This window comes from Molothrus aeneus, chromosome 4 (genome assembly GCF_037042795.1).
Source record: "Molothrus aeneus isolate 106 chromosome 4, BPBGC_Maene_1.0, whole genome shotgun sequence".
Lineage (NCBI taxonomy): Eukaryota > Metazoa > Chordata > Aves > Passeriformes > Icteridae > Molothrus > Molothrus aeneus.
The window spans coordinates 20,117,989-20,132,416 of NC_089649.1; the positions used below are offsets into that span (position 1 = coordinate 20,117,989).

General features: G+C 39.0%; 1 protein-coding gene across 1 annotated transcript in view; it reads left to right on the forward strand.

Annotated features, from left to right (window-relative positions):
• Nucleotides 1-14,428, forward strand: part of CCSER1 (coiled-coil serine rich protein 1) — a 544,953-nt gene that overhangs the window by 3,879 nt on the left and 526,646 nt on the right. The window contains exon 2 of the mRNA XM_066548974.1: nucleotides 314-501. Coding sequence (XP_066405071.1) covers nucleotides 314-501 — 188 coding nt within the window. The remainder of the gene's footprint in view (nucleotides 1-313; nucleotides 502-14,428) is intronic.

The following is a 14,428-nucleotide window of genomic DNA, read 5'->3' on the forward strand; positions in this document are numbered from 1 at the left end:
TCCCAGTGATTTCTCATGGGCAGCTCTTCACAGCACTGACTCTATCTCTCTTCACAGCACAGCCAACAAACTCCATCTCTCTCCTCACCCAGCTAACCCACTCTTTTGTAGCACTCGTCTTCTTCCTGGACACAGCTGTGGCCTGTTAAGGGCAGGCCTGTTCCTAATCTTTGGTGATTAGTACAGCTGCAGCTCCTCAGGTGTGAGACTGCCTTCTGCACTACCTTTATTTTCTTACATTCTATGCCACCACAGAAAACACTTGTAGAGAGCAGTTCTCTGTAACAATTGCTGTTTGCTTCTGTCTTTGTAGTTGATGTTGCCAACAGCCTCAGTCCCTACCGGGAGGGCAGATTTGTTGAGAAACGCCTGAGGTCCTCTTCAGAAGGCACCGCTGGGGGCAGCCGGCTGATCATAAAACCAAAGGATGGAAATGCCGAAGAGCTTAACAGCCTAAGGAAGCAGAGAGCAAGCTCGTCCTCTTCTAAAATGAACAGCATGGTGAGTTTTATTCCCACATCCATAAGTTTGTTTTTCCCTGGTTGGTGTAGCTGTGGTGAGAAGCAGTGACTTCACAACTAACAATAATAAAGAGGACAGGAGCTGTCTCAGGCTTCCAAAATGTGATCCAGGCTCAGCTTCAGATATTAAAAGTATTTTTTTGCAGGGTGTGGTGCTGTGAAAAGGTTAGCATACTTTCTGGGAAGAGTTTCTTGTTGACATCTGTTAGTGATTTGCTTGTGCTTGGAGCTTCCTGTTTTTGCAAGAAGTTTACATGCAAATATCAGTGAATAACATGTAATTTTTCAAAGCCAGAAAGAATGTGATGATATTTTTCACGTAGACATGCAAAGCATTATGCAGATGGAGTTGATGCCCTAAAACACTGGGTAACCCTGGCTCAGGCCTGTGAACCGTTTTTGGGTTGCTAGACCCAAGCTGTTAGGCAGATGTGTGTTTATTGAAATACTAGGCTACACTGATGCTATTGCACTTCCTTCTGTTTAGCTCAGTATTAATGATGGAAGTAGGAAGGTGACAATCCAGGAACAGCAGGAAGTGGGGAAAGTGTGGGATTAGGTGGTAATCTGACCCCTTCTTTGTGTTTTGTTTATGAAATCTATGTGTTTTTTCCCCCCCCACTGCTATTAGCAAGTTTGTCCTCAGATTGACTTGATTTGCTTATGCTTATTGGTATTACAGTCACAGACCAAGGACTTCTAAAACAAGATTAGAGAGCGTGCTCATGAGGGAAGATAAAATTATTCCTGCTTTTCTCCCAATACATATGGATATTATCTTCCTATCTTAAGAAAATAGAGCTTTTTTAGTAAAAAGTGAGGTTTAGGAAGTAAATCAAATAAAACCAAACCTGAAAACACCCTTTGCACCCTCTCCACTCCACAAAAAACAAGAAGACAAAAGAAAAACACTGAATTTTCTGGAAGCAAAAAAGAAAAAAAAAGAAGAAATGGAATGTTCATATTAATACATATTTGAACAGGAAAAATACCTCTTCAAAATACTTGTCACAATCAATTTGTGTTTAACACCACAGTAGCAGATGGCTACCAATGAGTGATGCTAATGAAGAATAAATACTAGGTAAAGAATTGGTGTTACTACACAAAGTATTCTAAAAAGCCTTCTCCTTTTTATGTGGCTAGAACAACATGAGTCACACAGCTGCCTGTATTCATTTTGTTCAGTTCTGGAGAAAAATGGACCACAGACATTTAAGGAATGGCAAATGCCTGGGGGAGAGCAGAGGCCCCTGTGGCAAGGGCAGCGTTGCTGTGCAGTTCTGCTCTGAGGCACTGAGCAAGCAGCTGTGCCTGTGGATGCGGTTTTCTGGCATCACCCAGATGTCTTGTTAAGCTGAAGAAACTGTGTACCTGTATCTTTGCCCCTGTTTGTATTCTTTTTCTTGTTGGCAGGCAGTGTGAGCTGCTTCTGCTGAGAGACTGGGATAGAGGAGTCAGAAAGTCTTGCTGAAGGGTGTGTAAGATTTTTCACAGGAGATAGGAAGTAAAAAAGAAACAGCATCTGAGAAATTGTTCTTGATCCTAAAACATCTTGGTCAGCAGAGTATTCTTGCATAATTGTCAGTTCTTGTTTCGAAGATGAAGGGTAAAAGCTTGGATAGACTGATGTCCTAAATACTGGGAATATGTATCAAACCTACAGACAAGACCACTGCTTCCTCTATGAGTGGGCTTAACTAACTTGTGAGGTGCTGAAAGTAATTTATATTCTGGCTAAGACCAGTGCTGTTTGTAAATGAAATTTAGGGAAGAAAAAAGTCTTTCAAAATTACTCTGCAAGCGTGCCTATTTCATAGTATTGTAAATAATGACGTGAAAGAAATGCTTGAGATGGATTGGATTGCCAGTTGTGTGTTTACAAAGCTGCTGTTCCTGCAGTGGCTGATTCCTGCTACAAGAGGGCACCATTTCACCAGGAATGGTTTTGGACAGTGATCACTGCAATTCAGGATGGGTGTTTGAGCAGTTTCATGTTATTAGTCTGTGCAGTATAATAGACCCTTTCCAAATGAAAAGTATTGATAGTGATGGAATTTAAAGAGATGGATATTGCTCTATAAACGCTGGTAATTCTAATGCTTTAACAATGAACTCATGAGTTAGCAAATTTAAATCATTTGACATAACATACAGACTAGTTAACTTTGCCTCAGAAAGTTGGTAGAAATTATACTTTGCCTGCTGTTGCTACCTAGGTGGTGGTTCTTTTCTAATGTGTAAGAGAGACAAAAGGAAAGAAAAATGTGAATTAGTACAGGCAAAAGACTAAATGGTATGAAATTATGCAGTCCTGCAAGACCAATGGAAAGAATGTCAACCTGGATATTTGGCACAATGAGAATTAGATATACCACATTAAAAAAAAAATAAGATCACACTACCAAATCACTCTAAACAAGTTCTTTAAGAGGCTTAGGAGACAGAACAGCAGGGAAAACAAAAACTCCATATGTAACAGAACTTGGAACTAGGAGAAAGTGAGATGTGTGTGAGCAACAGAACTATCTGTTACTTGTCATAGTGGTGGCTAATATGGAAAGGTGATATCTTGAATATCACATGTATCAGTACAGAGATAAAATATTAAATTTTTAATGTATTACAGAGCTTTTTAAATGCTAGCAAATTAAAGTCATTAAAACTGGATAGTCATGAGGGATGATATGAATAGCAGTTACTGTAAATTCAAAGAAAAATTTGAGAGAATGGTGGGAGCACCTAGATCACACTGCCCAACTTGAAGGCACGAGCCACACTGTGCTGTATGCATACATGTGTTTTCACTCTGCATATGTGCAGTGGATCAAGACTGCCTGCTTACATTTGGCCCTTGCAGATCTGCCTTTCTGCCTCTCTGCTGTTCTTTACAAGGAAAATAGTTACTTGTCTTTACAATTGCTCCCTTTCCCATGCCTGTCTATCAGCATATGTACTACTTAACTAAAAACCCCTTATTTCTCAATTTCTTGTCTCAGTGGGTGAACACTGCAGGACTGTGTTTCTCTGGGCACTCTTCAGCACAGTTTTCAGTTTCTCGTACTTGAATCTTCTCTAAATGTTGCCTGTTTCTTGCTTCTTAAATTCAGCTTCAACTTTTCACCTTTGCAGGTAAAAACTTTTGTGCTTGCCTTCAGTGCTGCATCATCAGCTTCCTTTGCCTGGAGCAAAGCAACCTTGCCAACTTCTGCCAGCCCAATTAGAGCAGCACAACTTATTTTTCTGCATTGTTGCTTTGGCTGTGCCATTTCTTTCTTTGCATCTTTCCTGTGGTTCCTATATATTAGGTATAAAACCAAGGACCTTTGAGGCCTAAGGACATCCCTGCCTTTTTCCTCTGAGCTTTAACAGTGTCCCTGTTGCCAAGCTGTTAAATAATTGTATTTGTGTTTTCTCCCATGCTGCCTGTCGTGCACTTGGCTAACTGCAGTTACCTCAAAATGTGCTTCATTTCCTTTCTAAATTTTCAGTTTAATTTTTTGCCTTGCCTAAAGATAATTTTTCAAGATGCATGCTGGTACTATATAACTGAGCTTTTTTTTTTGCTGATCCATCCATTGCTAATGCTGAGCCAAAATCCCCCTTTTCTCACGCTTATCCCATGCTTGTTAAGGGGGGTGATGCTCCAAGTACTGAGAATCTCAGTAATAATGTAAATGTACCTACAACATAAATTGGGAACAATGAATGGAAAACCCAGTGTCAGAATACAGGGCAGTATTTCATGGGCAGGAATTCAATTTGATAATGGAATTAGTTGAGTATGTTAGTTAAACATTAAATGAAAAAAATTAATAATTTTCTAATTTAGTATAGAGGGAGCCATCTGACATTTTGGGAATATAGAATGAAAGTAAGTGATTGACACAGAAATACGCTTGCAAAAGAGAGATTAACTGGAAATATTTGAGACTCCTAGTGTGTCTGGAGGGAGCAGAAGGCCAAAGCAGAGGTTGCTAATGAAACTGTGTTATGGCCAGAACATCTGTGGTAATTATCCAATTAGCAACTGGGGTCTAAATTATGATCCTGGATATTGTGTGTGTGTAACTCCACCTCAGTTGTGTTACCCAAGTGATTTGGGGTGGCTTAGTAGTTAATAGTAAGGCTTCTAGCATACTTCAGAGATGGTACTTAGAATGATGGAGCTGCTATCCAAACCACTGTATTCAAATCTCTTCCTGTATTTGGTATTGTACCTTATCAGGCCATACCCAAATCTGTAGCTCATGAAAGTGTGCTTATTGCTTCTCACAGATAACTTTATTTTTAATGTTGCTTGCGCACCCTGATTTATTACCAAGCACCAGTTTTAATCCAGTTGCTACATCATGACAGAAACAGCAGGATGTTGTGCCCCCATGGACTTCAGTGAATGTACATGAATAAGAGCTAAGATGTTTTTCATGTTCCCCTTGCTTATGCTGAGTTGTATGATATTTTGCTGATGTGTGATTAAGCAGAGAGTATGAATCAGACTAGGTTGGCTGCTAGTCTAGAGAGAATTGAACTAACTTTCATATTTGCTTGAGGTTACTTTAACCTTGACTTTCTGGAAGCTGTGATTTTTATGCAAGGTGTGGCTAATGCATGAGGTGGAAGCTGCTATTGAAAATCCTGGAGTTGAATGAGTTTCAGAGGGTGACCAATGAGTAGATTTGAAAGTGAAGTTGAATGTGGCTGTTTTTGTCACCCATAAATATAACCTGTAAAGACCTGAGAAAACCTTGTTGGGGTATGCTCTTCTTCTACAGACTAGCACTAATTATTAATGCCTTAGCAGCCTGCCCTGGAAAGGCAGTGAATGAAATGTTAGAGGGAGGATTTGGGATGCTCAGGACTTCAGTTTAGGTTGAAAAAAACCCTCAAACAAAACAGCCTTTTCAGATATGCCAAGGCTGTTACAAAAATGTGAACTAGGTAAGCAAGATGCACACAATTCTTTATTGTCTTCTGCACAACCTTCTTTACAACTAGCAATGTTATGTGTGCTCAGAATAGCTACAACCTGCTTTTAACTTGCTATAAGGCTCTATTATCTCTGGTGTCTGTGGTGTTCATAAAAGCTTTGTCATAATGAAAATAGATGTGCTATTCTTTTCCTGTCACTGAATTATGGTATTTCTGCTTAATTCACATTCATCTCTGCTATGCTGGGCTTCTCGAGGGAGAATATTTAGGAACATGGATTGTTACTGAGCTGTTCAAGCAAGCCCTGTAAGGCGGTGGTTCACCCTTCATGAGAAGTGGACTTGACAGCTTTAATTTATCACTAGATTGATACTAAAGTAACAAAATTTCCCCTTTTGCAATGAATGTGGCATTTTGCTCCTTTCTGAAAAGAAACTGTGGAAGCCACGGGCTACTTTGGTTGAACAGTGCCATCCAGTTAGAAGTAAACTGCTGACTATAGGTACTTAGTAATTTGAGCCTTATATTTCTAATTTAGCGTGGAGAAAGTGCCTTTCATATACTAATAGGATAAAAAAAATGGAAATGGCAGATAGGGATTTAAGCATTTTGGCTGTGATTTTTAGGTCAACTCAACTAGAAGCTTTTTGGGTAACTACCCCATGGGAAATGAATGTCTGTAGTGTAATGTGTGTTTCTTAACAAATGAAGGGCTTGTGAAAATCAGATTGCGGTTGTTCAACACTTTGAATTAATTCTTGAGATCAAGTAACTAACAGAAATTAATTTAGATGTGACTTAATGCTTATGCTGTGATATTCTATGCTCTTCTTTAATGGCATAATCACGGCCCAGAAAAGGGTAAACTGTTAATCTAACACTGGAGTAATTATTTAAATTGAATTGAGTTATATTTATACAGGTAGAAGGTAGAGCTATTAGCAATTTTAAATCCCAGAATCATCATGGCAATGGGTGGATGCAAAAATAGAACAGAATAGTTATTTTTGTGGTTTTATGGGTTAACTGCAGTGGGTGAACTGCACCCCTCAGCCACCAGCTTACGCCCTCTGGCAGCATGAGGAGGAGAAGTGGAAGGGTAAAAGTGAGAAAACTTGCAGGCTGAGGTAAGGGCAGTTTAACAGGGAAGGGAAAAGCTGCAAACACAAAGGAGTTCATTCAGTGATTCCCAGGGGTGGACAGGTATCCATCCATCCATCCCTGGGAAGTAGGGCTCTGTCACACCTCATGGCTACTTCAGAGGATATATGCCATGAGTGCAAACATTGCCCCTTCCTTCTTCCTTCCCAGCTTGAACTGCTGAGCACAGAATTATATGGCTGGATCCCTTTGGTCAGGTGGGGTCGGCTGTACCAACTGTGCCCCCTGCAAATTATACCTCACTCCCAGCCTCTTCAGTGGCAGGGCAGTGTGAGGAGTAGAAAAGGCCTTGACAACTGTGCAAGCCCTGCTCAGCAATAGCTAAATCGTATCTTGCTGTGTTGATGACGCTAATTTGGTCACAAATCCACAACACAGCACCATAAAAGCAAGTGGATATGAAGAAAAATTAATTCTCTCCCATCCAAACCCAGAACAAATTTGGTATCTGATATTTTTTCTGAAGACTTGTAGGAGTACTTACTCTAAGTGTTGTTTGAACTTATTTACAGGACAGTGAACTTCTTAAACTATAGGTAGGTGTCCCCTGTAATGCATTGTGTTTAGTTTTCTGTTTTAATATTTTTCAGAAAAAACATAGCTATTTCTTGAGACTCAAAATAGAAACCACAGGCAGTTGATGGATTTTTCTAACAAAACGCACTTCTCTGCTAGTCTTACTACATCCCCAGGTATTTTTGCCAGTTAATGTAAGAGGTAGCTTGTTCTGAAGCTGCTCATCATTTAGAGTTGATATTATCTTTACGGATTTCTTTTTCCACATTAAGGGAAAGATTTTCTTCTGCACATATTCTTCTGCACATACCAGAAGTATCTGGTAATATGTTAAAATACACCCTAGTCATAAATATTGTTTAAATAGATAGATACATTTGTCAAGCAAAATCAGCTTGGTTATTTTTCTATTTTATGATGACTTTTACATTTTACTTTACTGTTCATTACCATATTTTCCATGTTCTGAATATAGGTGAGTGCTGCAGCAAGGTTGTTAGGCAGTCTTCTTGAAGTAAAACCACTCGGTCTGTTTGTGCATGTGGGCTATTAAAATCTTTGTCACCACCTGTAGTGCCACCACCAAAGCAGTTACTCATTTGTGGTGAAGATACTTACCTTCTGCTCAGTGCCTGTCATGCTGTGGACCTGTGAGAGAAGTCAGGGATTTACCAAGGATGCAATAATCCTGTGAAAAATCTCATGAATGCTCCCTGCCAGCTCTCACAGTATGTTAATCAATATTAGGAGAGAAACAGTTGCTGATGCATGAAGGCACCTTTGGGAATGATCTGGTCCAACACCTCTGCTCAAATCGGCGTCAGGGATGGCATCCCTACACCCAGGGATGTGTGTAGTTGGATTTGGTGTCTCTGAGGGTAGGGACTCCAGAGCCTCACTTGGCAGCCTGTCCAGATGTTTTTCCAGATTTATGGTTTAAAAAAAGAACAAAACTTTTCTTGGGCTTCTTGTATTTCAGTTTGAACTTCTCTTTTCCCTGGGCAGGGCCAAGAGGAGTCTGGCTCTGTCTTTATGACACCCATGACCATCCTTGTGTATCAGATACTCAAAGGCCTTTGATACTGGGAGGAGATGAGTCCAGTACTGAAGGATGGGGAGCCAAAGGGAATGCTAAACACAGCTCCCTTGACTCTCCCATTGTGCTCCCAACTTCTTTGCTGTGCCTGTGGGCTCTGCCTAGTCATTCTGCCTGCAAATATGCTGTGTTGGGCAGAAATTGTAAAGTCACAGGAACTGGGATCATCCTTGTGTGTACACACAGTCTTTTATATTTCCCCATCCTACTTCATGGAGCAGGTGTGCCAGAGAAGGGAGGTGGTTTATGGGGAGTTCCTGTGATATCCAGTGATGGCAGGTGGGAAGTAGAAGTGTGAGAAGGTGGGGAGGCCATTGGGACTCTAACAGGTGTTTCTGAAAGAATTGGGAGAAGTGGAAGAGGCACCTGATGTACTTTGCTTGCATACTGCGATCGCTTCCTTGCAGAAGGACAGAGGTCAGGGGAACATGGAAGTTATTGTTGGAGACAGGTTAGAGGGTTATCTGAGCTAGTGTGGCTGATCTAATGTCTGTATTTTATAGATTTTTAAATAAAGGAGGGGTCTTCATGCAATGAGTAATACTTAAGTGGAAACAGTTTTCTTTCAGTATTGGTAAAAGAAAGTGCTTCCTCAGAAAAAGAAGATAAATTACTTTAATTGAATGTCTGCTATGCCCTAGAAGATTACAGTCATGTCTCTTATCTTGGGAGATGCCCTTAGCACAGGCAGAATTTTTGCAGCTGTGGTGTATGTCATCTTGGGTTAGCGTATGCAAGTAATACATACAATAAGAAAACTGAAATTTTTAGAGGACTTTTCTAAGGGAGGCAGTTAATGGACAGCTAATTCACTGAACTTGAAATTTATGACTAATGAGTAGAAATCAGTGTCCTGGGTTTATCATCCTGTAGGTCAGATGATTCATTGGTGGTTTGCACTCATTTATTTTTTATGAAAAAAAACCCAGAAAATTGCCCTGAAGTGACTAATTTTGCCCTTGTCCTTTCTTATGCACATCATTTCCTGCTGTGCGGGTCCCTCAAACAGTGTGTCCACAAATGGTTCTGTAGTGCGAGTTCTGGAATGCCTTACTATAAGCTGCCTGTTTGTATTCTTTTGCTCATGTGAGAATAAACTCAGAATAAATACAGTATTTTTTTCCCCAGGCTACAGCAATTCAGGGTAGGGTGCTTCTTCCAGGCCTTTGATCCCCTTTGATTAATAAAAGAAGGTAATGGGGTGAGAAATGGAAATTCTGTTGGGTCACTTGTTAGGTCATTTATATTTGCAGTCCTTCTTGTCTTGCCAGTGTGTTGCTGGAGGCAATACTAGATGAACCATGGATTAAGGATTTGGCAGGGGCTGGAAAACTAGCTGTGGACCCTGAAGCTTGCCATTTAGAACAGGAGATTTTTCTGTTTTCAAGTCAATTGCATGCTAGCCCATGAAAGGCTCAGGATCGTGCTTTGTGATTTGGTACCGGGAAATCAGGTTTGGGAATGTTTATCTAGGTTCATTCACCGTTTAATGAAGGAGTAGGCAACAGTATATTTTTCAAGGAATGAAATGCTAAGACACATTTTGTTGCCGCTGAGATAATTTTCTGTATTCATAGCATTCATTCACTAAAAATAATAAAATTAAATTAAATAACATAGACCTAGTGAATAACTTAGCATCTATCTTGTAAAATTTTTTTAACTCGCTGTGTAGATGTTTTCGTGAACAAACTGCACACAATCCCCCAAACAGCATAAACTTTCCAAAAGTATTACACTTTTAATGTGTGTTTTGTATTTGAATTCTTGATAAAGTAACAAATACTCCATGATTTTGTTCTATGAGAGGCTTTTTGGACTTTGAAGAGTACTAGTGTTGTATAGATGTGTAAGGTTTGTATTTGCATTTACAGTCTGGATAGCTGTTATGATTTGGAGCTGATTTGCAATCAGAGGAACGTTGGTACTTGAGAAGTAGTTGTTAGGAATAGGTGGAGCAATTAGTTGCACGACACCAAATGCCTTGTTTGATACCCAAGGGGAGACCCAAGGAGGGAAATTAAGATGTTTAGTAACAGCCTGCTTTGGGATCTTGAACATCTGCAACAAGGTGGGGATTTTAATCAAATGAGAGCTAATAGAAAGTTGTTCACTGAGGTCTGTTTCTGTTGCTCAGGCAACTATCTTGGATAGGAAGAAGGGTTTCAGTTTTTCTTACTTAATTGTTTTTTATTCATATGTGTTTTAGGTTACTCCCACAAACGCACCCTGTTAGGTCTGATGCTGTGGAACAGGCAGCAGTGTAGCAGAATTTGTCTCCTAAAAATGACTCCAACAAGATTCTTCACTGAATAACTATTTTTTTTAGTATATCTAAGGAAATTAGGTTAGTTTTGACTGCTCCAAAAATCAGAAGTCTCTTGTCATCTTTTTTTGGCATCTTTTAGTTGATAAAAGTAAAACCCAACAGTTTTGACTTAGTCACTCTAACCAAAATGATTAGATTGTAAGTGTTGGGAATATATTTTGAAGAAACTATCCCAAAATAAGGATTGTGAAACTTGTGATATGTGAAGCAACAGGAGTAAACAGTGGGAGGGAACACTTAGCTAAATGAAGTTGCCTTTATAAATCTGTAGACTTGGCAGACAGTTATCCTGGAAGACTTTGATCTTTCTAAATTTGCTAGGTTTTGAAATCTGTCTCCTTATTGGAGTGGAGGAAGTGCAGTAGGAAAAATGAGAACCTGATCCAGAGAGAAGCAAGGAGGACAAAGGGCAGGACTTCCTGGAGACTGGGCTGTGTTGCCTTTAGAAAATGGGTGGGGTTGTAAAGTGCTGATAAGAAAGGAAGAGTTAAATGTATGAAAATTGGGATTTAGGATAGGATGGAGTTCACTGCAGGTGCTGTGGAAAAGGAAGAGATGAAACACTGGGAAGGAAAAAAGTTCAGGAGCAAGTTTTGACTAGGAGATCTGAAAGTTAAGAGGATGGGAAATAGTTCAGTTAAAGAAGATGGAAAGATTGGAGAGGCTATCTATATTTTTATAAATTAGGCAGGAATTGAAGGAGAAGCTGGGAACTAACAAGGTCAAGAGCTTACAAAACTGGTTGTCAAGAGGAATTTGTAATCCTTCTGTTACCTGAAACATTGAAATTCAGGAGTTAGTTTTATCTTCTATGATGATTCCCTATGGGGGACGTTGTTCAGAGGAAAATACAGTAGCCTGTAAAGTAAGCATTGTTGGCACAAACCTGTCAGGCATTTCAGCTGGAAGAGGCAGTAATGCAATTTTCCTGCTGAAAGTGTGGCAGTATGCACAATAGTTTAAGTATTTTCATTAGTCACATTTCAGCAGAGTTTTTCCTGCAAATGAATATAAAATGTTGTCATTTTTGTCTTTATTCTTTAAGGACGTATGTGACATGGTGAAAGCAATTTGATCTTGTTATCAAAGCTATATCTTTTTCTTTTGAAATACATTGCCTTCTCTCATCCTGTAGAAAAAAAAAAGAAAAGGTAATATTTTTGCATCTTTATGAATAAAAATGTATGCCTGTAACTTCTGTTCATGTTGGCTCTGGTTAAAGTTAAATCACAAAGTTTTTCTGAGATGCCTAATTAATGTGCCTTGTTCACACCTACACTGTTAAACTAATCATCACAGTACAGAGTCAGGACAATTTTTTTCCTTGTGTCTGAGAGAAGGTGCCTTTTGCAAAAAATTTGCCTTCCTCATAGCTCAGGATATCCTTTGTATTCCCCATTCCTAGTCTAGAGGAAGTGTGTGCAATCGTTAAAGATTACGCAGAAAGAAAAATTAATAAATAAACATAAGACACAGTCGTGATGGGGCTTCAGATATTGTTTGCTCCCAGGCACATGTTAAGGATGTGTTTTTGATGTTGTAAAATGCCTAACTCTAAGGTAAGTTAGTTCTCAGTCTATCAAGTTATGCATAGGTGTTTTTACACTGAACGTGTTTTTACACTGAACCACTTCTAAAGTTTACCAAAAAAAAGTGGATTATTTTCTGTGATCTGATCACAGTGGGAAAATTTGTTTATCTTTTAAACAAACCCAAATCATCATCAGTGACAGAGAACTATCTCTATAGACAAGCTGTCAAGCTATTCATACTGCTTTCCAGGTTCTGAGAACAGAAGGGATGCAGAAGTATAGTGAATTCCTCAAAACAGTAGTTTAGTAAGATGAAATGACCAGATCTTATAACAGAATATTAATAACAAATAAAAATAGGAAAGTAAAATGTCCTTCTTCCTTTACTGTGCCCAGACACAAAATGAAGAATAAAATATTCCATTGAGAAGTAACCAACAAAGCTTATTTGTGCAAATGAAACTGTCAGAACAGACAGATTTAGACTGGGGGTTTGTGGATGTCAGATTTTTCATTGCCAGTATTAGGCACTGATAAGATGAGACATTGAATCTCAGTGTGTTGGTGTCTTTGTGAGGTTTTTATTTCAAAGAGATACAGATACATGAATAAAAATCTTGAACTTAAAGTGAAAGGAATAGTCAACCACTCAGCCATGGTTCATGAATCACAGTAGTTAGTTTTAATAACTTCACTTGGGAAAGTGGATGCCAAACTATTCTATCTGGATGCTTCAAGTGGACTCAGCTGTCTACTGGAAGGACCTACAGGTGGAAGAGAATAGGACTGAATCAGGGATGCTATGCTGACTCACACAAGAAAGAAAAGCACTGTGAATGCATGGTTTTGCTCTCGGGTAGCATTCACCCATCTATACAGTCTGCATAACAAAAGCAATTGTGGCATTATTAAATGGTATGAAGTGATACACTGATTTCTTGAGGCATATTTATTGCAGCTCAGTAGGAGGCCTGTAAGGTCTATTAACCAGAGGAGTTCAAAGATATTTCTTGTTTTTCAATATTTATTTTTTAAAAAATTCCGTGCAGCAGGGTGTCTGTTAAAAAGGTTTTAGGATGCTTTGTTGTCTCTTTAATATGCATTTCAGTTTGTTTAATGGAGCTCTCCATTTTGGAGCTAGTAAATGAAACTGCCAAAACTAAATTGTTTGTGAGCCTGGTTGTTGTAAAGAAAGAAAAGCCAATGTTCCTAATGGTAAATAAAAACATTTCCATGATCAGATACTTTGATCGTTTTTGCATATTTTAATAGGTGGTGAACAAACTTATCATTGGTTTTTCTGCCTCTGTGTTGTGATGGCAAACAGTATCTATTTTCCAAAAATAGACCAAACAGTGCAGAATCTGTCAAGGGCTTTGTTTAAGCTTAGAATTGTTTGGCAAATAAAAGAAATTTCAATTTTCATTCATTCTGCATATTTCAAAGGCAGAGAGAGAACATTTTTGCACAGATTTATTGCAAGCTCTTCTCATATTTAAAGTGAACAGAAGGGTTTAGCAGATCCTAACATGAATTAGGATTTCATTTAAGACCTGAGTTCCATTTTTATACTCTGTTGCTACGTACAGGGTTTGCCCAGTAGAGTTACAAAAGCCAATTAGCCTATTACTGCTCCATAGGTTTTTATAGGGAATAGCCATACATCAAATTTCAAACACTATGTAATATTGCCTGATGTTGAGAAACTTGTATTTTAGCTTTTTTTTTCCTCTGAGACTCACTGTTGGAAATTATTTTGCTGACACTATTTCTGCACCAAAACCAGGCTATTTTGTTGTCTTCTGTACTTGTGTTTTAGTAGAGTGCTGGTGGTAAAGTGGCAGTGCTGTGTCCAAGCACTGTGTGTTGAAGTAAAAGAGATGTTGGGATCTCAGACCAAAGGAGAACAGAGCATTTGCTTGTGTGTGTGTGTGGATATCAAACAAGTGCCTGGCTTGTATTTGCCCACAGGTTTCAACAGGAAAAAAAAGCTTGAGAACTTTTTAGAACTGGAAAGGACCATTGGATTCTCTGGTAGACCTTTTGTATGCCACTTGTCATAAAAGGCTACCAGTTACCTCTGGGTCAAGGACAGTGAGTTCTGTTGGAGTAAGGATATGAAAAATACTAAGAGATGGAATAAATGTGACTTCACTTGCTAGGTTATTCCAAAGCTGTGAGATTTAAATAAAACAAACAAACAAACAAACAAAACAGGAAACAAACCAAACAAAGCCAATGGACCAACCACGAAAAACAGACTGTGGAAAAAAAACCAGGCCTGATTCCTAAATTAATGGTAGCTGTGTTTTACTTCAGCCATTAGGCTGCAGTTTGTCTT